The sequence below is a fragment of the Amphiura filiformis genome, chromosome 3 (assembly GCF_039555335.1).
Source record: "Amphiura filiformis chromosome 3, Afil_fr2py, whole genome shotgun sequence".
NCBI classification, from domain to species: Eukaryota; Metazoa; Echinodermata; class Ophiuroidea; order Amphilepidida; family Amphiuridae; genus Amphiura; species Amphiura filiformis.
This window is the reverse complement of record NC_092630.1, coordinates 20,930,220-20,956,959: the sequence shown is the minus strand read 5'-3', so window position 1 is coordinate 20,956,959 and position 26,740 is coordinate 20,930,220. Positions and strand designations below refer to the sequence as shown.

The 26,740-nt window shown below is 36.6% G+C and overlaps 2 protein-coding genes across 2 annotated transcripts in view; one reads left to right on the top strand and one right to left on the bottom strand.

Moving 5' to 3' along the window:
* The window catches only part of LOC140148198 (synapsin-like), a 503,295-nt gene that overhangs the window by 119,120 nt on the left and 357,435 nt on the right, over nucleotides 1-26,740 (bottom strand). The gene's annotated exons all lie outside the window — the stretch shown is intronic.
* LOC140148189 (metalloproteinase inhibitor 1-like) lies at nucleotides 4,182-8,813 on the top strand. Its single transcript, XM_072170048.1, has 4 exons — nucleotides 4,182-4,392; nucleotides 5,323-5,535; nucleotides 6,630-6,754; nucleotides 7,258-8,813. Exons 1-4 carry the CDS (start codon nucleotides 4,275-4,277, stop codon nucleotides 7,489-7,491), a joined length of 690 nt encoding a protein of 229 aa, XP_072026149.1. The 5' UTR covers nucleotides 4,182-4,274; the 3' UTR covers nucleotides 7,492-8,813.

Below are 26,740 nucleotides of genomic sequence, written 5' to 3'. Positions count from 1 at the left end.
AGGTGTGAACTTCTCATCAAACATTGTTATACTAATTTCACTGAACTCTCAGAGCAGCAATGAAGAATTCCAAACATATTGTCAGAGCCAACTATATATTTCCTTGATTGTCTGAGGTGAATGCAAAATATGTCATCTAAATTTTGTTTTTGTCTCATAACTCAACAATGGAATATTGTATGAGCTTCATATTGCACAAGATGTGGGAGTAGACAATATGCTTTGGAATGATAATAAAATTGGTGATAAAGAAATTGGTTTATTTAGGAAGTGGTCACTGAAAACATCCCCTATGCTAAAATTTCGTATTAGGCTCTAAACTGTAAAATATTTGTTTGGACTCATAATTCAACAATGGAATGTCATATGAGCTTCATATTGCACACGAAATGGGAGTAGATCATATGCTTTGGAATCTGAATAAAATTGTTGATAAAGAAATTGGCTCTTTTAGGGAGCGGTCAGTGAAACATCCCATAACCTAACCTACACAAATTTCATGATTAGTTCTTTAAGACTCTACGGGAAGGGAAATTGCATCAAACTGTTGTTACTCACAAGGTTTTGTCCTTTTGATGTATGTTACAATTGAGGGCAAAGAAATTTGTTTATTTAGGGAGTGGTTATACAGGCCAAATAAATACATTTTCTAACAGTAGGCCTATGATAACACCGTGTTACGTAATTCTTCTTAATTACCATAATCATTTTACGAAATTGGGTTGTCCTATTTCATGCCTAATTATTGTTGAAAACAAATAACATAACAATGTCAGGAATTGGTCATAAATCATTCATTACATAATTATGTATAGTTATCACTTCGGTATACTAGATGTAAAATTGCCACCCTTCTCCCCCAGTTCAATGTTGATGAAAGCACTTTTCCCATTGGGCTCTCCAGTCACCATCATTAGTACGGCAGGTTCGTTTTGCATACCTGCATACTGCATATTTTTAGAGTTTCTTAGTGGCGAGTATATTAAAGCTACATTATTTGGAGAGCATGTTTTGGTGATGTTGGTGCGAACTTTGAGGTGGTGGCGTGTATAGAGAGAGGTGGATGGGTGTGTATGCACTTCAGTTTAATTTCATGATAGTTTTCATTTTGATAGGTTAATGAGTGTTATGTTTTAATTTCAATAATATAAATTGGAAAAAAAGAACCCAAGATATGTAGTAGATGCACTGTCACCTTAACAGTTTCACTGGACCTCCCAAGGGATGATCATTAATCTTTATCCAAACTTTCCTCTAACCACATGTGTATGGTTTATCTACCATTTCGTTTTCATTAAATTGTATCATTGCAAACAAGCAATGTATTGTATCATTTATAAAACAGGAAGTAACTTTACCATGTTTACTCAGGGATGGTTTACTGATGAGCCCCATTAGAATTGAATAACAAAAAGAGGCAGCCTCACCTTTTTATATCAAATGTTTACTTTTATGAATTGCATGGCACCATTTTGGACCGAAAAAAATCAATGTTTTGGTTCTCGTACCCTCCCTCCTCAATTTCTGAGATTTGTCAGATTAGATTTTTCAAATATTTTGGAATCCTTTATTGGAAAACTTCATACATAGACCTAAATAAGTTTATTAATATTAAAGTAACAAGAATCACTTCCAAGTCTTTTCTAAGGGGTTTAACCCTCATAATGTTTTAGAAGAGAAAAGAAAAGGGACATTCCTACTGAAGGACTTTCCTAAAGATTAGGAAAAGATTGAAACTACTATTAAACAATGCAAATTTTACATTGAAGGAAAAAAACCCTACCTCATCAGTTCATGAACACTCATCCATGTATAAAATTACCATACCTCGTCCCCGTGTCCCCTATTGTACTAAGTTTAAATTATACCCCTCCCCCCAATGCCACTTCACCAAATGTTAGGGTTCAGGTTATATATTTTGAACTCAAACTATTTCCAATATTGGCATGTTTTTTTAGATGTCTTTATGGTGTCAGGTCATAGCTCAAAAATCTGGATTTCATATTATGTCCCATCATTCAGTGGGACATTCCACCTTACTGTAGTACCGGGGTTTAAGCATAGACCATCCAAAGATAGGCATTATGGGATATGATGTCACAAATCTACACTCATAATTGACATGAACAATGTGTATTTTGTTTTGGAGAATATTTGTTAAGAAGGCAAGAATAGAACAGCCATGTGCTATAAAATGAAATAGTTTATGTTAAGGTGATGCTGACTGAATCATTTAAGACTGAATGTTTTTCCAAATTGAGATGCAGAGACCTAGAAAATTAATTCATACTCATAACACAGAGCTCGAGCATTGCACAGTCATCCAATCTAAGCTATAGCATCTCTTGCCAATTTTAAGATGTCTGCGGTCAAACAAAAGTGTTTATATCATATGTGTTTATATTTTGTTTACGATATTATATGCCCAATCTTGCAACAATTGATGCTTACAACTCGCCACAAAGAAACTCTAGAAATATGCAGTATGCAGGTATGCAAAACGAACCTGCCGTCATTCGTATAAAATTCAAAAGGGACAAGCTATGCATAAAAAAATCTAGTGTAAATTCTGTTGAAATTTATGACTTGGAAGTTTTTCAAAATAATATGCACCAGTGGAGTTCCCAAGAAGGTGATGGAAAAGTAGGCCAACAAGATATCTAAATATTATAAATAACTTTTCCTGGAACACAATTTGATATGTTTAATATAACATTTTTGCACTTTTCACAAAAAGTAAACTTCCTATCAGCTGCTGATCATTGCGGTTACTTTTATGGTGTAACATTATGAATAGCTTAAAGGTATCCCTGCTCTAAATTCCATGATGTTGCATACTTTCACATAGATCTTTGACATTTTCTGATTCAATGATCAATTACTAGGTCAAACTTGTGCTCTTTTATGTTAAACAAAAAGTATATATGCAGGGATATACGGTGACGTCACAAAACACCAAGGGGAGTAGTTTCCGGCTACTATAAGAGACTTATAAGACTCAAGTTTCTACAGGTTATGACGTGGACTGCAGAGATACGTAGCCTACACTAGTTTTTATCCATTTCAGGTTTGTGAAATGAAATCTGCTTGGTATAAATCATAGATGAACAAAATTACCATTTATTTATTTATTTATTTATTATTTATTAGTTTATGAGTTATTACGATTATTAACTCAACAGTACCTTCAATTACTGATGCTGAATCCCCGCCTCTCTTGAATAATTGGTTGCAAAGTTATGAACCTTTGATAAGTCCATTTCATTTTCTTATGTTTTCTATTGTTTTTTTCTCCTCACTTTTTGCCTATATCTCAGTTTCATTATTGCTGACTTTAGCCTGATTGGATCAGATCTGGTCACATTTATAGTAAGATTAAGAATAATTATGACTAGGCTTTAAACAATTTATGGTCAAACATGCATTTGCAGATGATCTTATTAAAGGAGGATTTTGTGATCCTAGCATCCTCTTTTTATGACATTTTCAGTAGATATCCACGAAAAAGCTTATTTCCAAAATTTCAGTTGATTCCGATTTTGCGTTTGCGAGTTATGCATGATTATGTGTATTACACTGCTCCATAGACAATGTGTTGTAATTTCGTTCTGGTGCACCAGAACGAAATTCAAATTTGGCGATATTTTTGCTAAACTAATTAATCTGCAAGAAATATTTGGTACATAAACATTATGTAGCCAGAGGTATCCAGTGGTGTAAAAATCTCAACTTTTTTTTGGAAAAGTGGGGGGATGAGGCTGTGGATCACGAAATGCCCCTTTAATACCCTCCTTAATTGGTTCAAAATTGGATACAATATTAATTTTGGCCAATTGGCAGGTAGTTCCCATGGGGTTAATAAAGGTGTAAAACTAGCAACAATACAAAATAATGACAAACAAACCAGCAATAAAATAAATGACCACCAAACTAAACATTTTTCACTTCACACTTTGCTAAGATATGCAGTGTATCATGCTTCAGGAAGATAGAAAGAAATTTTGACCAGCTACACAGAAATCTGGACTACCTACGTCCCGAAAGTCTGTGGGTGGAAAGCTGTTCCATCCAACAAACACACCCACTTCAGTTATCATGGCAACAACAATGCTCAAGCTGGTATTCCACAAGGAGTAAGTACATATAATATACCAGCATGTAAACTTTTATAAAGTGGTAACTGGTAGAGTATCTGCATCAGAATTACAACCACTGTCTGTCTATGCACATTGGACCAGATTTTATACTGAAATTCTATCAGAATTGTCATCAAAATGGACAGAATCTCAGCCATCCTTGTGGGCTTTTTGCTGGTTCTTGGACAAAGACTTGCTGATGGGTGTACATGTATGCCAGCGCACCCACAAGAACACTTTTGCAGAGCAGGCTTTGGTATGTACGGACCTACATGAATTGTAGTATTTGTGTATGGTTTATGGTAGTAATTACATGTAGTATTAATTAATGATCACATATTTCAAGGTACCTTTTTGTATACAAAACTTGTCAAATTGATTTTACCTTGCTTAACTCACAGTATGTTTTTGTTTGCTCTTGTGTAATTGATTAAGTTGATAGCGTTAATTATTATTCATTAGCATTTCCAAATGTCACTAGAAATTACAGTTTTCTAGATTGTACTTCACTTTAACAATCATGGTCTATACTCGGGTTTCAAAGATGTGCAGCTTTATTCAATAAAACTAAACGTTTTCGACATTATTTGCAAAAGGTTAGAAAAGGATGCCAGAAAATAAATCTTTAAAATTTATTTTTAATAACAATAAAGTTTAAATTTCGGGTTATATGAAGACTATTATAAAGGGTAAAGGCCTAAAACATGTTCATAATATTCAAGTTCAAAAACATCTTTTGCAAACTTACTGCAGAGCATTCTAACATCATGTTATCGAAGTGTTGACAAAATGTTTGCAAAAACAAACAATTATTTTACAATAACATTTTGACAACATTTTAAACATGTTGTTGTATAGTTTTACTTTTTCATAATGTTTTCATGACCTTCATGTTCAAAAAAACATAGAAACATAAAAAAACCCATTTTGTTTTGACCAAAACCGAAACCCAAAATATGGACCATTCATGTTTCTTGTTTGCTGGGTAGTTTACAGAATGAAGTGACCTGTTTATAGGACATGTTATATGTTGCATACCAAGTGGGCTCAGATGATCCACAATTCAATTATTTTGATTTCTTATAACAGGCAGACGTAGGTTGTTCTGATATTTCCTGGATTTCTTGTAATTGCTATTATAATTATTTTTAACTATAATTTCTTGTTACTTTTATATAACCAACAGCTATAAAAGGCACAATCTTGAGTAAGAAACCATTGCTAGAACCTGGCATGAATTTTGCCACACACCTGATATACAAAGTACAGCTAGACAAAGTATTCAAGGGAGAAGACAGTGGTCTGAAGGGAGGAGATGTGATGGACATCAAGACGGCTACTATGGACAGTATGTGTGGGAACACCGGTCTAGCCGAGGGCAAATCTTATTTGCTAACAGGTGAGTGCTGAACCCGGGGGTACTCAAGTTTGGTTTGGTAGGGACGTGCCGCTGAGATTTTGGAAGTAGACCCATAAATATACCAATTTTTCAAGAAATTTGGACCCATTGATATACCAAAAGTCAAAATTTTTGGCCGAATTTACCCAAAATTGTCTTAGTTTTTACAAATTTTGGGAAAATTTTGAAAATTTTGGCTAGATTAAGGAAAAATTGGGCTGTTTTCCGAAAAAATTGAGAAAATTTTGAAAAAAGGATACCAAAATAGGCTTTGAAAAAGGGGTCATTGATATACCAGAAGGCTGAAAATGCTACCCATGTTTATGCACGTCCCGTATGGTCATTTGTACTGAGTACCCCGGTGCTGAAGTGCTGCAAAGTATAAAATCATTAGGCTTGTCAGACGGTCGCAAGTAAAGTAAACGGTAACTACATTCGAAAGTAAACTTAACAGTAGTAAACGCACTTACAAGTTGCTGCATGCAATTTACTTTTGACGATTTTACATGTAAGATGTAATACCAGTGAAGGATACACTTTGTATGTGAGGTGGACACACTTACAAGTACTTAAGTAGTTTAATTGCTGGGTCAAAAGTAAATTATTTTCAGAAGTAGGCTACCGTCTAAACACCTACATAGAAGATGATAAGATCAACAATCGCACATGGTGTACATAAAATAGATTTTTGTTCATTTTGCAAATAAGCTTGTACATATTTGTGGATATTGTAGCCCGAGACAAAACCATGTTGCATTATTACTTTTTTGGTTCTGTCACTCTATATATGCAAACCAGGATGTCTAGCTGATTGTCTATTCAAAACCACTGTCTCGACTTATTGACAACTCATCTGGGCTCTGAACTAATTCAAATTATGCATTGCCAATAATTGTGCTCATAACTATTCATGAGAAACGAGGTAGCAACTAAATTGATATATAAAGGGTGTTGAATCTTATTAAAGTGGTTCCTTGTTATGCAAATGAAACATTGTGATTTCGGGGCTTGCAGTTATGTGAACACTATGTCTTAACATTTTTTTATTTAGAAATCTAAAATCATGCTTATACTGTTTTATTTTAATCCTATAGGAAATGCATACAGTGATAAATTCTACCACAGTGCTTGCAATCTCGCCACAGAATGGCAACAAGTGTCTGTTTTCCAAAGAAAGGGACTCAGAAATTTCTACAGGAAAAGTTGTGGTGAATGTGAGGTAAGTACATCCCCCAATATGCTATCAACAAAAACTACAGCTTAGTCATATATATTCAGTCTTTCGTGAAACAAAGTGCACCACACCCAGCCTAATTAGGGCCCCTCCCTTAATAGGGCCCCCTATAGAACTGTCTAAGTGCCGCTTTTCAATGCGCCTGTACTATAACAAATTTGGAATGTCAATCCAACCTGATGTCGACAACATCGATGACAGAACTACATTGAGCATGTATGAAGGAGCTCATAATTAAACTGGGACATGCATTACATAAATAATCATTGATTTCTTTGTAACCACTGAACCAAATTTGTTCTGATATGTAGGACATATTGTGCTACCTCTTCCTTTTTAAATTGTGTGATTCCAGTATATACTTTTGGATTTATATGAAAATAAAAGTATCTGTTAATTTTTATTGGGGAACCCTGTATATTTGGCCTATAATCAACATGAATGCAGAACTTGACCCAAATGCCATTTTCTTTGTTTCTTCTTCTCAGATAAGACAACCATTTGGTTATTACTACTCTGACACTCCAGTCGCCCAGATATGCAGCTATAATTTCTACCACCACCAGTCATTAGATGGGGGTATGGAGGATTGCGAAGCAAAGTATTCAACATGTTTACAAAAAACCAAAGGCTCATGTAATTGGCTCACATCACCTGCCTATGATGAATGTGTCTTGAATCGGGATATTATTAATGGAGATTCTGGCTCTGGGTTTTTGTGAACCCAACTTGAAAACTTGAAAACAAGCCCCCTCCCCATTTGCTTGTCCTTGTCCAACTGACCCTAATCTAAGCCAAGTCCTTGGTGGAAACAGTGGTAAGGACTTTATTTAGAACTCCTGCATAAGATGCAGATATGGTATGACATGCTTCTTCTTTACTTTCAGAAATATTCACTGAAAATAATTGAAATGTTCAAATTTGTAAACAAAATCATAAAAAGTGTGATTTTCACCAAAATTTCAACATTTTTTTTTGGTGAAGTTGGTCAACATCTAAAAAAAATGGGTATCTAGTTTTTGAAAATTAATTTAAAACAATTACTGAAGATTGTTATGTTTGCTTCGCTCACAAATTTTTTTATTTTTTTTAATTTTCTTCAAAATTGAGCATTCTTTAGAAACAATTTGCTGCAAATGTTTGCCACTTTTGGCACATGGCACACAACCTAATGCCTTATGCCTGTTTAAATTTGAAAACTTGTTCAAAAACATTCCAAGAGAGCCCCTCCAAGGGCCTTTCAGAAAGCTAAAGCCAAGAGCGTCCAGGGCTCTCCTCACATTGGATAGTGGCGCTTCAGGCTCATTTAATTTCAGACAGTGTCACTTCTGGATATCCATTTAAGACTGCTAACAATTTTACAATTATGCATGAAGCCTAAATGTTTCAATAATTCCAGAGTTCACATTTTTGCCACATCTGTGAGCTATAATTAAAAATAGACCATTGGTAAAATATGAAGATATGACTTCAAGTTACGACTCCAAAAATTTGTAATGGCAGAAGTATACTACTTTTGAATAATCAAAAAATCATGTTCACAATAACAATTATTTTTAAAACAGTGATATCACTAAATGGAAATGAGACAAGTCAAAGTGTACTGTATTACTTCAATTTTCTTGTATTGATCTTCAGTAAATGTACCTATGAATATGTGAAATGTTGATTAATAATGAGTACGCTGTATAAGTAATAATACTATAAATGCAACAATAAAATGTCATTATTTTAACCCCATGACAACTACCTGCCTATTGGTCGAAAAGAAGTTTTCATTATCAATTGGACCAATCAGCAACATTGTTAGAATAATTTCCCCACACAAAAGAATTGGGGTGAATTATTTGCAAAGCTCCATTCTGGTTGGTGATTAAAATGAAGATATCATGTAATTGACCAATCAGAGAGAATGTTAGATCGGCAGGTAGTGCTCAGGGGGTTAAGGCTGATGAAATATTCAACTGTATATTCATTGTAAAGACTATGGACATGAAGAGTGTGTGAATATTTGTAATAAAATTGAATTTACTTTTGAAAGAAACTATGATTTTGACTCAATTCATCTAGATAAAAGTGACTATTATAACTTAAATGTGACATAATCAAGGGGAATGAGTCACATGTTACCAATTGGAGTTTTTTTACATCATTTTCTGGCATTTACGAATGCTACAGTTTGATGCATACCTCATCAAACTCGGACATCTGGTTACCGAGTTATGAGCAATTTATCAATGGCTGAAAACAACATAAAACAAAAGAATTTGAACACTGTTTTTGCCAATATCTCAAAAACAAAATTAGCTACATTCGACTCATTCCCCATGATCATGTCACAAATGCCATACCGGTATTAGGCCATATTGATTATAAATATATATTTATTCGAATTGACCAGACACCGTAAGATACAAGTCCTGACCCGCCCATAGATATTGCTGCCTCATGTTTATTTTCTGCTATTTGTCACTATAACTACTGACTTCCATCCTCAAGATATCAACCCGGGGGTCACTCCCATTGTGGCCTATACACCATCCGTGATAATCAAATTTTGAAAAGCACCCTAAACAAGGATTTATCCCTTGGCTAAAACGATACCCTAAACAGGTAACACACGCGTACACGCCTGTTTTCACACCCTAAACAGGGATTTTATTCCTTGCATCAAATTTCATACCCTAAAGAAGGATTGGCTCACAGGCCCCATCAGGCCCGTAGCCAGGATTTTTCTTTGAGGGTGGGGGCTGCTGATTTTGAAAAAGTGGACCTTTTTTCAAAATTTGGCCCTTTTTGGACTGGGGGCAGATTTGGATATTTTTGGACCAAAAAGGCATAAATAAACTGGGCCCCATGGCTAAAATCATGAATTCAATCAACTGGCCGGGTGCACACTGGATGAGCCGAATGGAAAATTGTGCAACTGCGATCTTTCATAAAACCACATGTTTTTTGAAGATCATTTCCCCTTTCATATTGATCTCTCCATCTGTCCAATTTACATATCCGCATATTAGCACATTTCAATTTTGTTACCTTTTTTCAATTTGTCATGTTTTTGACACCTAAACACGATATCGCGGCCTACCCACCTAAAAACCCCGGGGCACTCCAACTTTGGAGGTGACGCGTATGTAGGGCTGTTAAGACCCCTTTTTCAGCATCGCTGTCACCCAAAGACCCCATATTTTTTACGAACACGTGTTTCGCTCCGCGCTCTGTCACCCAAGACCCCCTATTTTCCATTTGATCTGTCACCCAAAGACCCTTACAAGTTCAATTTGAACAGCAACTTTCATTTATCACTGATTTTGTTACTTATTTTGAAAAAATAAAGAAATTTGAAGGCATTTAGAACTAGAAATTCGATTTTCGAGGTTTTTGTGGCGCTGTTTTGGTTCTCACCCAAAGATTCCATTTAAAAAAAAAGGTCATGTTCTCATCCAATGACCCCATATTTTTTACATTTTGCTCTCACCGAATGCCAAAAATCATGCTCTCACCCAATGACCCCATATTTTTTACATGTTGCTCTCACCGAATGCCCCTTAGTGCGAAAGCGCCAGCCCTACACCTATATCCATTTCAAATTGAAGTGCCCCGCCTAAAAAACTACCCTTTTTACATGTTTTTATTATCACGGATGGTGTACAGGCCACAATGGGAGTGACTCCCCTGGGGATATCAACCACATTGCTTTGACCATCTTTAAAACTTGCACACACAGATTTGTATCATTGCAGGGGATGTTTATTTGTTGAAAAAATAAAGTAGATGACTACTTTTTCATAAATTTGGGTACCTCCCTGTACATGAGAACATGAAACAACCACATGAACAAGAGAAGAAAAGACAACACTTCCATTTTTGTCCCAATTGGGCAATTTGAAGAAAGAAAATGCTGTTATTTATGGTGCACTTAAAGTAAAAAAAAGAATACTGATTGAGGGTGACTGTAAGAGTATTTGCTGCATGCTGTCTGCTCCTGTCTGCTATTAAATATCAGGAATAACAGCACCCTCTACAGTTCAACTATAATTAAACACTAAAACTAGAACTAGAATATGGGTAGGGGATAGGAATAAGGAATAGAGGTAATTTTATTTGTGGGTTCCTTTCTATTTACTGTGGGGCAGGCCCGTACGCAGGGGGGGTGCGGTCGCACCCCCCCTCACTCCAAATTTGCAAAAGTATACAAAAAGTCCTAAAATATGACAATTTGCGAGCGTAGCGAGCAAAAAATGGGTTTTTTTTACGCCCCCCCCTTGGAAAAAGGTCCACTTTTTCAAAATCCATCAGCACCCCCCCAAAAAAAAAATCCTGTGTATGGGCCTGCTGTGGGGGGACATGGAAGAGAATATCCCCCAGTCAGAACTCTTGCCCCATCTCCCCCACCCCCATAAAAACTTTTTGCAGCGATTTTGCCCATCTAAAATTTGCTTTGCCTACAATCAGATAGTCCTTTCTGATGTCACCTGATTGATATGATATTAATGTGATAGGATGTTGTGCCGTGATCCTGCATATATCCTTTTAAGAAATGGGCATGACTTAATGTCATGTTTATCGGTCCAGCAACCGTCCTAGAGATGAAGGAAAGCACCAGGTTATTTAATCAGAGATGATGCTTGTATGATGGCAAATGGGTACAGTACCAAATCTTGCCAAGACTGTTGGTAGGAGGGGTCAAAACAGTTTTGGGTTTCAGCCGGTTTCTACCTGGTTGAAGGTACACAGGGATGTACCACATTTTTTGGGTAGCTTTTCAACGATTTTGGTATATCGATGGGTGGGTTTTCAGGGGAGACTAATGCGCAAAATTGGGCACATTTTGGCAAAAGTGCACTTAAAGCACTCAAATATGGCAAATTTGGGTGCTTTTTATTGAAATTTGGTATACTGATGGGCAGCAAAAACAGCAACTAGAATTAGGCCTACACGGTTTGTAATTAAGGTGGCCCCCACACAAAGGTGTGCATATAACAAAGGTTTGTAAATATGCAAATAAGCTCATTAATATTCATAAATTTGCAAATAACATGACACAAAACTATACAGCACATCAGGCCACCATATACTATCACAATATCAAATTTGAAGTTGATTGGTTAAATCTTTGGCCTTCAGTGGCCCAAGAGAACCACTGATATTAAATAGATGGAGTTGGGACTGAGTGGCTGCAACTAGACCAAAGAAGGTATGTGATGTAAAGCAGGGGCATAAGCCCCAAAGCTTCCATTGAGCAGATACTCTCAGTAGCAGCACCAGGAATTTTTGTTGGGGGGGGGCATTGGGGAAAAGTGAATTTCAGGGGGGCAAAATCGACAAATTTTGCGCAAAGATGCAGCAAAAAGTGGAAATTTACATAATTTTGGGGGTTTTGCCTTAAAAGTGTGGGGGGCAAAAGTTTTTTTTTTTTTTTTTTTGGGGGGCACTGCCACCGGACATTCTACAATCCTGGTGGAAGTTCGTTGCCACATATTATGTAATACTTCTGCATAATATTTGTACAATAGTTGAAAATGCACATTCAGCTTTCAGTTTCCCCTTCCCACTCCCATTTTTCAATGTTGGGCGCATAAATGTAGAAATGATTACAATGTTATCGAAATCAACATAGCAATAGAGGAGCGGGCCCGGGGGAGCGGGGAAGGATGTTGGCTTTGGTGTGGCAACTTAACATTATTACAGGGAACAAACCTTGTTTCGGGCATAGACCCAGGGCATAGACCTGACAGTGAACTCCATTCCCATACATGTCAATATTTTGTTGCCCTTCAGCTGGCACGCCACACTTGTTGCTACTATCATGCCTCTACAACCCACCAACAATTACAGCACCTATTTTTGTCACGCAATACATTCCTCCCAGCCATTGAACTATTCCAAAACACTGTGAACAACATGCATGACTGCACTGTGTAATACATCTCTTAAGGGAAACCCCCATACCATAAATACCATGCTTCCAAATAAGGAAACTTTGGAAAGACCCCTATGACCTGGGCATCTACGTCATAATGTGATGAAGCAAGATGTGAAATATAAACAAAAATCGCAGAAACAACTGGAAGGCATGTGATTGTTGTTCGCAGGGGATGACTTTAATATGACGTAGATTGCCCACACACAACAGCTGGGTGTCTAGTGGTGTGGCACCAGGCAATAATCTGCCCAATCTGAGATGGATTACATGTACTGGCTCACCATACCATAGGTATCTCACAATAGAATTCACAGTAAAGAAAACACTTGTTTGATGCAACGTGTAAGCCCACTCTTTTGTCCAGAATAACTTGATAAATATGTCCCCACTAATGGGCAATAATTGGGTAATTTAAAAAAACTACGAAAAATAAGCGAGGATCATCCTTAAAAAATACCCCTTCTTCTAGTAAAATGAGTGTTTTGCAACCCTAATCGCAGATCCGCATGGATCCTCGTTTTGCTTTTCAAAACCACCCTAAATCTGAAAAGAGCGGTATTGTATTCAATTATGATTGCAGACATAAACAGGTGGTGAGTGCAACCTGCTTGTAGTGTAGGGCGATATATTAAAAAATTGTCTAAACCTATTGCTATGGTAGTTAATCCTGTTACATCATCACTTCTATGGCTATAAATTGGGTACAGTCACACTTCCTAATCAACATTAATTTTGTGTGCTTTTCTTGCTGGATGCAATCGCAAAAACAACTCATGCAAATAATGTTTTTTCTTAAATGTATTTTATAAGTGTATTAGCTGTATGCAGAAAACTCCATAAAAATAGAGGGGGCCAGAGGTGGGGGGAGACTTCTCACAGGGTGCCCCCCCTTGGCAACTCATATTCCAATATGCTGTCCTCAATAGGCGGAAAAAGTCAAACAAAATGAATGAACAAAACAAAAATATAAAAGAAAGTGATGTAGCCCTATTGTTAACCAGTGAGATAGTAATACATATGGTACAAATCAAAGAAATATTATATTTCTGATTCAACTAAACAAGAAAATTGAAATCAATCAAAGAAATTATGAATTTCCCTCCTCTAATTTTTTCTCTCTCACACAGAGGAAGTGCGTAGGCAGGAAATTTAGAAACATAATACACTTTTCATTATTCACATAATGTAAAAACAGGGTAAATGTGAGTCACATTATTTGACCTGTTTTTATTTACTTTAATGTATATTCAATCCCATTTTTGTCTAAGACCTGAAACATTTTCAACTAATATAAAGCACAGTTGTAAAAATGAAGACAATTTGTGTGACAGAAATTTTAGTGAATTTTGGTATACCGATGGATCCAAATTTCTTGAAAAATTGGTATATTGATGGGTCATCCACTTTCGAATTCTCAGCGGCACGCCCCAACTCAAACCTAAATTGAGTAACCCCCGGTACTGGGGTGCACTATCATGCCCTAACAGGGATAGTATTGCTTGATAACATAAACATACTTTTGGAATTACTATACTAAGTATTTGTCATACTTTTGTGTTTACATGCTAAACCAATAAGACATCAAAATTGAGTAAATCCAGCCCCCCCCCCCCTTACAGGAAGGCCAGATTGCAGGGATGATAAATTAAACAAAAGGGGGCTACATAGTAGACTATCCATCCCTAATCTTTGCAAAGATGGCTCCCTCCTAACAGCATGAACTTGAACATGAGGCATACAGCAGCTATGCAGTTCATTTCGATAAATATTTCTACCTCAAGGACAAGTTTGATTGAAAACGGAAGAGTAGAAAAAAAAGTATTTTAAAATATTTGATAAAAATAATATCTTTATTTTCATGCTGGGAACTCAAAATATAACTGAGTAAATGGTTGCATGCATGGGACTTCTTGTAATGAAAACCAGCAGCAATTGTGTTTTGAGACACAATATTGTTTTCCTTTTTATTGAGTTTTTAGACTTGTTTATTTTAGTAACTAGAGCGGTTACCGCACCATAGCTGAACCATGGGGATTTGGCAGTATATTGTGGTATATGTAGGCCTATATATCACTCCTTTATAACCCCTTAAATGAATATTAAAATATTGTAAACATGTTTAGAATGTCATAAAGATCATTGCATTTAAATATCAGCTCAATTGGAGCATTTTTGACAAATTGACCTTTGACCCCTTTATGACCCCTTAATGACCTTAAGTGAATATTAAAATATTTTAAACATGTTTAGAATGTCATAAGGATCATTGCATATAAATTTCAGCTCGATTGGAGCATTTTTGGTTAAAATGACCTTTTTTGACCTGTGACCCCTTGGATGACCTCTGATTTTAGGAAATATTTTTATTATCTTCGTTACTGCTTTCTCTTTTATTTGACACCACTTGGGGGTTCATACCTTCGTGGCATTTAAAGATATGTCCATTTCAGATCAAATGGCTGGTAAGTAAGTAAGTAAGTAAGTAAGTAAGTAAGTAAGTAAGTAAGTAAGTAAGTAAGTAAGTAAGTAAGTAAGTAAGTAAGTAAGTAAGTAAGTAAGTAAGCAAGTAACATACACTCTTATAGGCTGATACCATTTCATGGTTCAGCAAAAATAATGAGTACACCTGGACAGCATTGGAAAACCAATGTTTTTGCTTGTCTTTAAGGTTAGCAACTATTTTAAACTGTTGCGATTTGATAGTTCACAGCATCTTGCGAATGGTAGTGAGCTTTGGCAAAATTTGCATTGATCATTTCATACCGAGTGTGTATTAGAATTCAAGCTCATTAAATCATGTTAACCGTGACCTATTTTATCATGTTACCCAGGTAACAAAGCACCTGAGATATGGCAAACTATTTTTTGTTTAAAATGTTGTTCATATTTAAATAAAACATAAGTGAGAGGCACACATTCCACAGCATCATCTCTTGGAACCCCTGCCTGCATACCCTCCTGTAGGAGTCTGTTTACTATTGTGTGTACATACTTGTCATAACAGATATCACTTCTAGGCATGCCGTCAACTATTTCTAGCAAAGAATCACCTACAGATACCATTTTGGCAGAAGTACAAATTTGTTAGTATTGGTAATTTAGTTCCTGGTGTGAGATAGAAGCATACCAATATATAGTTTGCATGTATGTTATTTTTAGCAGCCTCAATTATGTTTGCACAAGGCTGAGGGGGGAGCTGATGCGGGGGGGCACTTAACTTTAGAAGTGATGTGAATGTGCGGACACCAGTTCAGATGTCTTTCAGTGACACCAATAAAGAGGGTCATTGGTGAGAAGGTCAAAAAAGGGCTTTCCATGAGACTGGTGAGAGATTATCAGATAATTTGGATTCATCCTTGCTGTCACACCTTCAGTGCTCAGCTGCTCACCCCCCACATAACATGCCTAAGCATCTGTGACAAAGACTAACCACAGTATAAACAATATGAAGAAAGATTGTATGTTGTTTAATGAATTTTAATGCTGTCTACTGTATTGTCTGTATTTTTTCCAAAAGGGGGAGTTTATTTGAAGTGAATTTTTAGTGAAAAAAACTTTAAAATCTGGTTCAATTTCCTGATGGTGCTTCTGTAGAAAGGAGGGATTTACGACTACACTAATACTTCTACCATGGCGGTGCCCATGGGAAATGATATTTTTGTGGTAAATACAGCAAAATTACACCTGAAAGTGCATCATCAAGCAAGAATCTGGTGAAATTCTACCATAATTAGGCAATGAAATGGATGGAAATTTGAGTCATAATACTAGGTTTTGTCCTTGCAAGTAGCGATTGTCACTGACATGACTGACATTACTGATGCATGTTTACTCACACAATATGGCATGGAAATGTTTGCATTTTTGTCCATTTTTAATGGAAAAATGGAGGGGGGCGTTTATTAGAGGGGATCGTTACAGACAAATAAGACAATATGGTATTCATTTGAAAGGCACTCCTGATGAGGCAAATTTCCTTTTCGGCAGCCAAAGGGTTGGCTATAAAGAGTTGACAGGAAGTTATAGAATTTAATGTTTTTTGCTGTTTCAGTGTGCATGTTCTCATTTATTGATGTTTGATGGACTGTCATGAAACATGATGGATGTAGCGTGATCCTAAAAATGCCTTTCACCCAAACTATCAAACTAATGACAAGACCTCTTCTACATTGAAGCTGGCTTTCCCTTTTTAAGGGAATTTTTATTTAACTGACTTCTTACTTAGCTTCGCTGAATCATTTAGCCTTGGACTTGTCAACACTTTTGCCTCAAATCCTCTCCATTTTGTTAATTAGTTGCAGGAAATTAACACAATTTTACTTCCTAATTCCATATACTAGGTTTAAACATGCCACAATCTGTCTTGATGAATGGGAGAAATAGTCAGTTGAGGTGCCCAAGATGTGTGCAAAATAGTAGAAAATTGGTGAAATGATCAAATCAAGAAAAGAAGAAATTAGGATACACAATGTCCATGAATTCCAGCCAACATGCAAGGGAACATTAACCCTAACCCGCCTGAATACTACAAAATACTACTTGATATATGCGCTGTTCGTGCATGCATCCCATGTGGTGTGATGACGCAATCGCCCTTAAGTGATATACAGGCACGGTTTCGCTGGCCAGCGAAGCCCAAGACCCGTGGCAAAGTGTCACCGACCGAGTGCTTTGCATGCGAGGGGTCTCGGGTTCGAATCCCAGCCAGAGCAAACAACTTCTTGCCTTCTTTTCTCTCTTTATTCTTTCCTTCTTTCCCTTCCCGTCGCCAAAAAGCCCCTAGGCGGTTAGGGTTAAGGAATCAACTAGCAACATTTGCGTAGTATTTTATGTGGGACCTGAGAGTACATCAGACACACCAAATTGCATTCTGAATATGAGGAATGTCCTAAATGATTTTTTTTTTAAAGTTTCAAACTAAAATATCAATGCAGCAATAAATTACCTATTGTTTTATTATATCTGATGCACTCGAAAGGTTTATGCAGGATAATTACTTCGCAGAAGGGCATTCGTCAAGATAATCACACTTGACCGTGGGTTTTATTGCATTTGCAATAACTCTACGGTCTTGTGTGATTGTCTCGAGACAGCAGGAAAGCACAACAACGCAAAGAATAGACTCCGCATTGCCCCCACGATCATGAGGACCATTTAATACACATAAGCTTATTTATAATAATTTCACAATCTCATAGAAATTAAGACTATATTGAGATAATAACAGATTTCATATCAATTAAACAAATTATATACATTGAGATAATTAATTGCAGCAAGCATTTGGAATTATTGATTATCTTCATATAAATCAATAAACACACAAATTATTGGAAAAATGTGTACAAGCCAACCATACAGGCTGGACAAACAAAAGTTGACTTCTGAATTACATTTAACCAATTTCATCTTAAGCAAATCTTAAACAGATACATCTTTGGATCAAACAGAGGATTGGATTGGAAAACAGCATCTTTAACCGCAATTAAATAATTAGAAATCTCCAAAAGAATAAACAATGCCAACACTAGCAAACGAACATTTTGTATTCAGCAAGATCTGGCATCAATGCTTATACCATTTACTGATATATAATCCACCGTTATTTACAACCAAGTAAATAAAGATACTCCAAATAAGCAACAAAGCATTTATAACCCTGGTATAAAAACGCAGTAGAAAGGGAGGAAAGCATGAAGGCAACCAATAGCCCACTATACAACGCAGTAGAAAGTGGAGACAATCTACTGACGAGATTCTTCAGGTTTTGAAGAAACTCCACCACCCTCAATAAAAACGCAGTAGAAAGTGGAGACAATCTACTGACGAGATTCTTCAGGTTTTGAAGAAACTCCACCACCCTCTATAAAAACGCAGTAGAAAGTGGAGACAATCTACTTACGAGATTCTTCAGGTTTTGAAGAAACTCCTTACAAAGCTTTCAAGAGCCCAATAAACCCATTCAATACCATAAAACGCAGTAGAAAGTGGAGACAATCTACTGACAAGATTCTTCAGGTTTTGAAGAAACTCCATACAAAGCAATCAATAGCCCAATAAAACCAACAAATACCATAAAGCGCAGTAGAAAGTGGAGACAATCTACTGACGAGATTCTTCAGGTTTTGAAGAAACTCCATACAAAGCTTTCAATAGCCCAATAAAACCATTCAATACCATAAAACGCAGTAGAAAGTGGAGACAATCTTCTGACGAGATTCTTCAGGTTTTGAAGAAACTCCATTCAAAGCAATCAATAGCCCAATAAAACCAACCAATACCATAAAACGCAGTAGAAAGTGGAGACAATCTACTGACGAGATTCTTCAGGATTTGAAGAAACTCCATACAAAGCATTCGATAGCCCAATAAAACCAATCAATACCATAAAACGCAGTAGAAAGTGGAGACAATCTACTGACGAGATTCTTCAGGTTTTGAAGAAACTCCACCACCCTCAATAAAAACGCAGTAGAAAGTGGAGACAATCTACTGACGAGATTCTTCAGGTTTTGAAGAAACTCCACCACCCTCTATAAAAACGCAGTAGAAAGTGGAGACAATCTACTGACGAGATTCTTCAGGTTTTGAAGAAACTCCATACAAAGCATTCATTCCCCTTCTATAAAACGCAGTAGAAAGTGGAGACAATCTACTAGTGATATTCTTCAAGATTTGAAGAAATTCCATACAAAGCCTCTATTTTTAAGCATAAAGCAGCATAATTGGACATACCATTTTATTGGAGTATCTTTAACCATATTTAGTTAACTGATTCACCCTTCCAGCTTTTGGGAGGGTGGGTGGGATTGTTTGGTCCATCAAGATCGAAGGAACAATTGCAAGTGCATCACTAGGAGAACTATGGACATAACAAAGGAATGAAAAAATAAGATGGGAGACCTGAATGGCTGCACACCACTAAAGTGACAGCTGACTGGACAGAAAAACTGAGCTTGTTGCTATAACAACATAACAACAACCCCTAAATTAAAACTGAATTGACCAGGAGACCAAAAAGCTTTAAGTGTACTTGGGAATGCTCAAGTGGGAATAAGAGGATAAGCCTCTACACCTAGATGCACATGACAGCCTAATGTCCCCTGCTGCTGAGACAATCTAGTTTTTAAAAGATTTGCAACTTTAAAAACGGAATTATCTTGACTAATGCACTATGCTCAGTGAATTATCCTTATTCTACGTTTTGCTGAGCAAAACTTTGCAACCCATCAGCACCCAAAAAGCACCAACATTTTAGGTCTTTGTTTTATTGGTCTGAGGTCTTTGTTGTAGGTGTATTTTTGCTGCAAAATATGGCATATTATCTCCCTCTACCATGTGTACTGTGCTCTGTGTGCAGGCCCTTTGGTCTTCTCATCATAATGTGATGTGATCAAGTAAAATCAGTCGCAATTCAGAAATATTGATTTTCAGATACAGCCAAACAAAGGAAATAATTTCTTATTAATAATTGAATATTTCTACAAAATGTAGCTTTGCACAATGCACATGCTTTATAAAATCATGTAGAAACCTGAAAATTGAATATGCCTGACTTCAGACTGATTTTGCTTGACCGCGCCACATATGCCCTGGCATTCACATGCCCTTGGACTTGTCATCATAACACCTAGTCCTAAAATCCTCAACTTTATCCATTAATTATTTGTAATTATAACTAATAGATCTAAATACTCTTCTTCAATCATATCTTTCCTGTTGATATCCTTCGTTTACTGCATGGAAGAATCATTATCTATTATTTTTGTGAATAGTATATCCTACATTAAATAAAAGCCCTACATAAAACCCCTGCAAGCAAAACTTTGCTTTTTAATAAAAAAAACTTAATTTGTTATTAGCTGCGCATTCATTGAAGTGTAAGTAATATAATTTAGCATTAAAATGCCTAAAGAGTTATATTGTATCAGGTGTATCAGGGGTAACTTTTTAAAACTGGTTGTGAGTGACAAGTTCTTCTGGTGCGATCTCCTTTAAATCAATAATGTTTTATTTGCAATGAACATAAAATTTAATTTAATTGTTAGTTTTCATCACATAATCCTCAGGCCACCATATCCAATCCCTGTACCAAGTTTAAAGTTGATCGGTTATTGCGTTAAGGCTGCACAGTGGATTAATGAATTTGCTTCCACCCAGACAGCCAAACAACCAGGCAGGCAACCATCTGGATGATAACATAAGCCCCACATATGTGTGAGGGCCAAAAACCAAATGACCTACCCTCTCTGAGCTGTAAAGGATATAGCAGTGGTCACCATGGTCAGTTGGTCACTATTAAGATATTTCAGGATCACATGGAAGGGGCAGTCTCAGGACATGTGGTGATCAGAGGGTTTGTGCATGCTGTGCCACTAGACTATAGACTTCATCTCATATCATGAGGGCTCTGAGCTAATTCAAAAATGGTGGACTGGACTATAAAACACTGTTAATTTCTGACCAGGTAGACTCTAATGATCATTACTGTAAACTGATAAATACAACTCTTGTCACTCTCTCTGACTCAGTCCCATACCTCCACTCCCTTGATAGTCTCAACTATGTCTGCAAAAGTTCCGACCAGTAATTACAAGACTGCCAGCCAAGAAATGATTGTCATTGCAGGTACATTTTTGGCTTGCAATCAAGATCATTTCCCTCTACATGCCACGGTGTGCCATATAGATCTTTGTACTATCCTAAGCATTTGTACTATTTGCCATTATCGCATAATTTCCTCCCAGGCAGATTTTAAACAGACTGTTTTTTTTTTCTTTTATAAAATTCTTGGCACAGATTGTCAACCAACCACAAGTGATTCCAGTGGTATTTCCACTTTCTCTATATTCAGATACTTGGCCCTAGCGCCTACTTTCTTTTTCCTATCATTTTGAGCTGCTTTGATAAACCTTTTGAATTCTTTAAGATAATGAGATAAAACTGAAGGAAGATAAATCTATGTATGTAGTTAGTATTCCAATGAAGATGGCTTTTCCTATCCATCATTGAGTCTATCATTGGACACTACTTCTTCTGCAACTTCCATGTTAATATTTTCAAGGTTTTCAATGATTGAAATTTTAAAAGGTGTACAATAATTGTCATTTAAGCGCATGATACGTATTGAATACATGTAGTATAATGCTGCGAACTTAGAACTCTGGCAAAGTCACCCTGCCCACCCCACCCTTCCCAAAACGATTTTTTTACTCATTTGGCTCAGTCATAAATCAAGGTGATTTGGGTATTAAACTGGGCCAAAACCCAGTCCCTACACTCTGTGTATAATTTGTGGGTACAAATGCTTTTATTTATATCTCATTTTTCAAAGTTTTCAGGTGAAAATCACTCACATTTTTAATCATTTTATGAATTTCTTGCCCTTAAACAACCCCTTTTTCCTCACTAAAATGCAAAGATACCCTTTTGACTGAAGCAAGTTCCAAAAATTGAGTATGGTTTGCTTATTTTTGTTTCCCAAAGTAAGAATTTGTGTACATGCATAATTATTTATTTTACCATTTTACAGAGGAATAATGTCCTTTTTTACAATTTTGAAAATATTTGTTTTGAAAAATTATCCCTTTCTTTGCTTTACGTTTTTTTTTTTACGTTAAGTCCTTGTATGTGGGTGATATTCAATTTGAAATACAAGTGCCCTCTCCCCTTGGACAAAGTATTTCTAATATGTGACACAATCTGGTCTAGGCCTATGTCATTTTTTGACATAAAGAACAGCCTAACTTCTCTTTTGATGTTCACCCATGTTTGTACAAAAAGTGGTGTTTTTTTCACTTCCATCTCATAATTGCTTATTATTTGCCTCACTGTTTTCTGCTCTTAACTACCCAGAAATTATTAATATCCTGAGGTGTGACCAAAATAGCTGAAATACACATCAGTTTGTTTAATAGCAATGCATTTGAATGAACCAGTCAGGAAAAAATACAGTCTGGCAAACTAGCTTTTGAACTGGGCAACCCATTTTAGGCAAATTATAGATGACACATAATGGTTTTGCTTATCACACAGAACTTGAAGGAGAATATTTATGCATCACAAATCAATGCACATGAGCATGGAACTCCAAATATGGGCATTCAACTTAAAATTAACTTTCTTTCCAAAAACTCATTTTGTTATTTAGCGTAGCAATTAAGATCCTATAAAAATACCACTGGCTAATAATTCTTGCTAAGATTTAATAGGTAGTAAAGACATTGCATCATAGACCATCGAAAGTGTCTATGATTGCATGTACGACAAAAATGAAATATGGTCTTTACTATAAAACCACTTGTTTGTGCAAAAGAAACGCCCACAAATATGTATATTTGATCAATCATGATGAACTATTGAATATATGGTATGTATACCTGATGGCAATTTTGACAAATTCTTGCCATAACTGTAAACACCATTAAAAATATGTGTAACTATGGTAACTACTTTTTGGAGGTACAGTTTTACATCAGTATTATTGAACTTTTTGATATAAAAAATAAAAATAGATAGTTATCATGTCATAGGTGTTCCTACTACACAATTATGCATTGTATAAATGGGTTTAGATGTGGCCTTCCTCCACCTTAGAGAAATTGCATTCATGAGTTAGTAGAAATTTGGCCCAGCTCTTCATTCACTACATTTTAGTTTAAAAGGGTAATCAGATTTAAAGCCATATTATAACATTTGCTGAGCAGAACGCCCTCAAAAAAATTTTAAATTCAGGTTTTTACACGATTGTAATGTACTTTAGTAAACAAAGATTCTCTGAAAATATCAAGACTTTAGGTGCTGTAGTTTAGTCAAAATCCGAGATTTTGAATAAACCGCCTGAATCAGCGTTTTATTATTACGACAGAAATATTAGTCGAATGCGTATGCGATGTCAACACACCCCTACATTTACGGCGTGCGTATGGACACACACACACACACGCCAGAGGGTCGTACCATATTACACCCGCCGAAGTAACATGCATTGGCGCTAGTTGTAAATTCCGATTTTCTTGGCTTTACCTCACTTGTTCGGCTCAAAATTAAAAGGGGACATATCTGACAGTCAAGGGCGGATCTAGGACTGCTTCCCCCCGGGGTGCGTAAAAAGCAATCGTAAATGTAAAAAATGTTCGCGAAGCGTACGTCGCGTCACGCTTGCGCGACGCAGGGGGATGTCTGAGGGGGGATGTGCCCCCCTCAGAAGTAAGAAACTTTTGCAAAATAAAGACCTAATTGAAGCGATTTGGTGGACCATTTTGTCACTAATAGTGTGTAAATTTTTAGATTGAAAAAGCCGAAAATTTGAGAAATGAAAGGGCATGAAGCCGTTCGTGGAAAAGTTTTCCCTATTGTTGTAGGCCTATAAATTGTTTTAAACATAATTGGCAAATGTTGAAAGCAGAAGCGAAAATGGCCACTTGTTTATGCACTATGCAGGGGGGTGCCTGAGGGGGGATGCTCCCCCCTCCGAAGTTGGAAATTTTGCAAAATGAAGACATACTTGAAGCGATTTGGTGGACTATTTTGTCACTAATAGTGTGTAAAATTTTAGTTTGAAAAAGCCAAAATGTGTGAATTACGGCCCGTCCATGAAGCCTTTCGTGGACAAGTTTTCCCTATTATTGTCGTCTCAGTATATGTAGGCTTAGAGAAAAAACGCAATTTTTTGACCAAAAATGCGAGATGGCAACTTCAAAATGCGAGAAAAAAGCGAGATTTATGCCCAAAAATTGGCGAAAATCAAAAAAAGGTAAAAAAATTGAGTGCGGGCAGTATTTCATTGACTCCATACCCCTCGAGTGATACCAAAACAAAGCATGGAAATTGCCGACCGGACTATCTAAAATACACAAATTTTGTCCTCATAAATCAGCTTAAAAGGTCAATATACTGCAAGGTTTGAGTAGTAAATAAAGAATATTACTTGTGTTGTTGCTTGAATGTGCCAGAAAATGGACCGCTTTTTGTACATTCAGGCTGGAAAATCAGGTCAAACTTAAGCTTTTTTAGTTGCAATGGTTGTCGAATTCTGCAACCTTTCGCCACAGAAATAGATTTTCGTGGTAGAAATGAATCTTTTAAAAGCGAGAAAAGCACTAAAAAGCGAGATTCACGGCGAGAAAAGCGAGATTGTGTTTTCTCTCTAAGCCTAAGTATATGACTTTGGTGACCGTGTGACCGTGTAATAGGCCCTGCATATCGGCTGGCCGCAGTAATTTTCACAAGCTTTTGGTACGCGGACCCGCCTTCAAGCAACGCCTAAAATAATTGCAGACCTATATTATAGGGCCTATAGGCCTACTTCCGATCGACCCGACTGTGCGGTTTTTTAGGCATGGACCTACTCAATTACGTGAAATTTAACTTTTTCTCTCCTCATTTTCTCACTTTCTTCTTCTCTTTTTCTCCTTTTTCTTACCTCTTTCCCCTCTTTTCCCTCTCATTTCCTCTTTTTTTTGTGGGAGGAGGCCCGCTCCTCCTAAACCGCGCCTGCTGTAAAGTTAGTGACCAATACGGGGGTCCAGGGTGTTGGAAGGGGGTAGCGTCCCCTTGCCTAGGAAAATTTTGCATTTCTGAACTCAATTCGCGCGATTTGGTGCATTATACTTTTTCCTTTCTTTCTTTTTTTCTCTTTCTTTCTTTCTTTCTTTTCTCTCTCTCTCCCTATTTTTTTTTTGCGATTCATACCCCGGGGTGCTGCAGCCACCAAAGCACCCCCCCTGGATCCGCGCTTGCTGACAGTAAATGCTAATATTTTATTGTAAATGAATACTAATCTATTTTTAAAGAAATGTTATAATATGGCTTTAATAAGCATTCATATACTCCTGATCCTATATATCAAAGCAGCCCATCAGAAAAGTGGTTCAAGAAAAGTATTTCTCTCCCAACAAGAAATATGCAGTCATTAACCTGTAATTAAAAGCGCCCCCTATAAATGAGTGAAAACACATTTTGACACCATAGAATATTTTGTAACGGTTTTAAGATTATGCAAGGTCTAAAATCACCCTCACTTTCGTGTCCTGCGGGGCTCTTCTATATTGGAACTTCATTAGTTACAAGTTATTATGGAAGTCAGCAGCCTCAGCCCTGCTGAGCTTATAGCCTTGTTTTGAGCTTACAAGACAAAGGCGCACCATCGTAACTGTCAGTGTTAGAGATTAGTAGTACTTGACATTTTTTGTCTCGCTACATTGGATATTCCCACCAAATTTTACAGCCTGCAGCAATCTATGGTGATTTGACCCTGAATGACCCCAAAATGACCTTGATATTTTTTGTCTTGCTACGGTGGTCATTCAGACCCACTTTCATGAATCTATCACAGTCTGTGGCGATTTGACCCCGGATGACCCCAAAATGACCTTGCAATTGAGCATATATTGCGCTAAATTCTACTTGGGTCAAGAACCTCTGGCCGCCCTACTCCCCAACAAGTTATGTCACTGTGCCCCATACCCAGGTCAAGTTCAAGTTCAAGTTTAAGTTCAAGTTTATTTGTTTTCATCTCAATTCACAATAAAATTATACAAATGGAAATTAAAGATAAGGAAAACATAATGATATAACTTATAGAAACGCAGTAAGAACATGAAAAGTGAAGAGATGTGGATGCATAAAAAGCAGAGCGTGAAACTTGTGGCACCCAATCTGAACAAGATGGAAATTTAACTTACGCTACAACATTAATATGTACAACGAATGTATCATGTGGCGAAATAAGAATAAATGAAAATTAATTGAACGGAATCAATAAATCAGATAATAATACTTGAAAGTACAACAATAAAAAAATATATAAGAAATAACATATTTTGACACAAGGCTGAATGAAACGAGAAGCGTATGATTCCCTCACTTGAAAGATAATTAGGACAAGATCGGAATCAAACATTGTGCCAAATAAATTAATGGGGCATGGACAGGCTGAACAGTACAAGACAAGACAGGACAGGACAGACCCAAGTAAGACGGGCAGTTTGAAAATACCCTACAACGGAAGTTTAATCAGTTGTGGTATAAGAATCGATTAA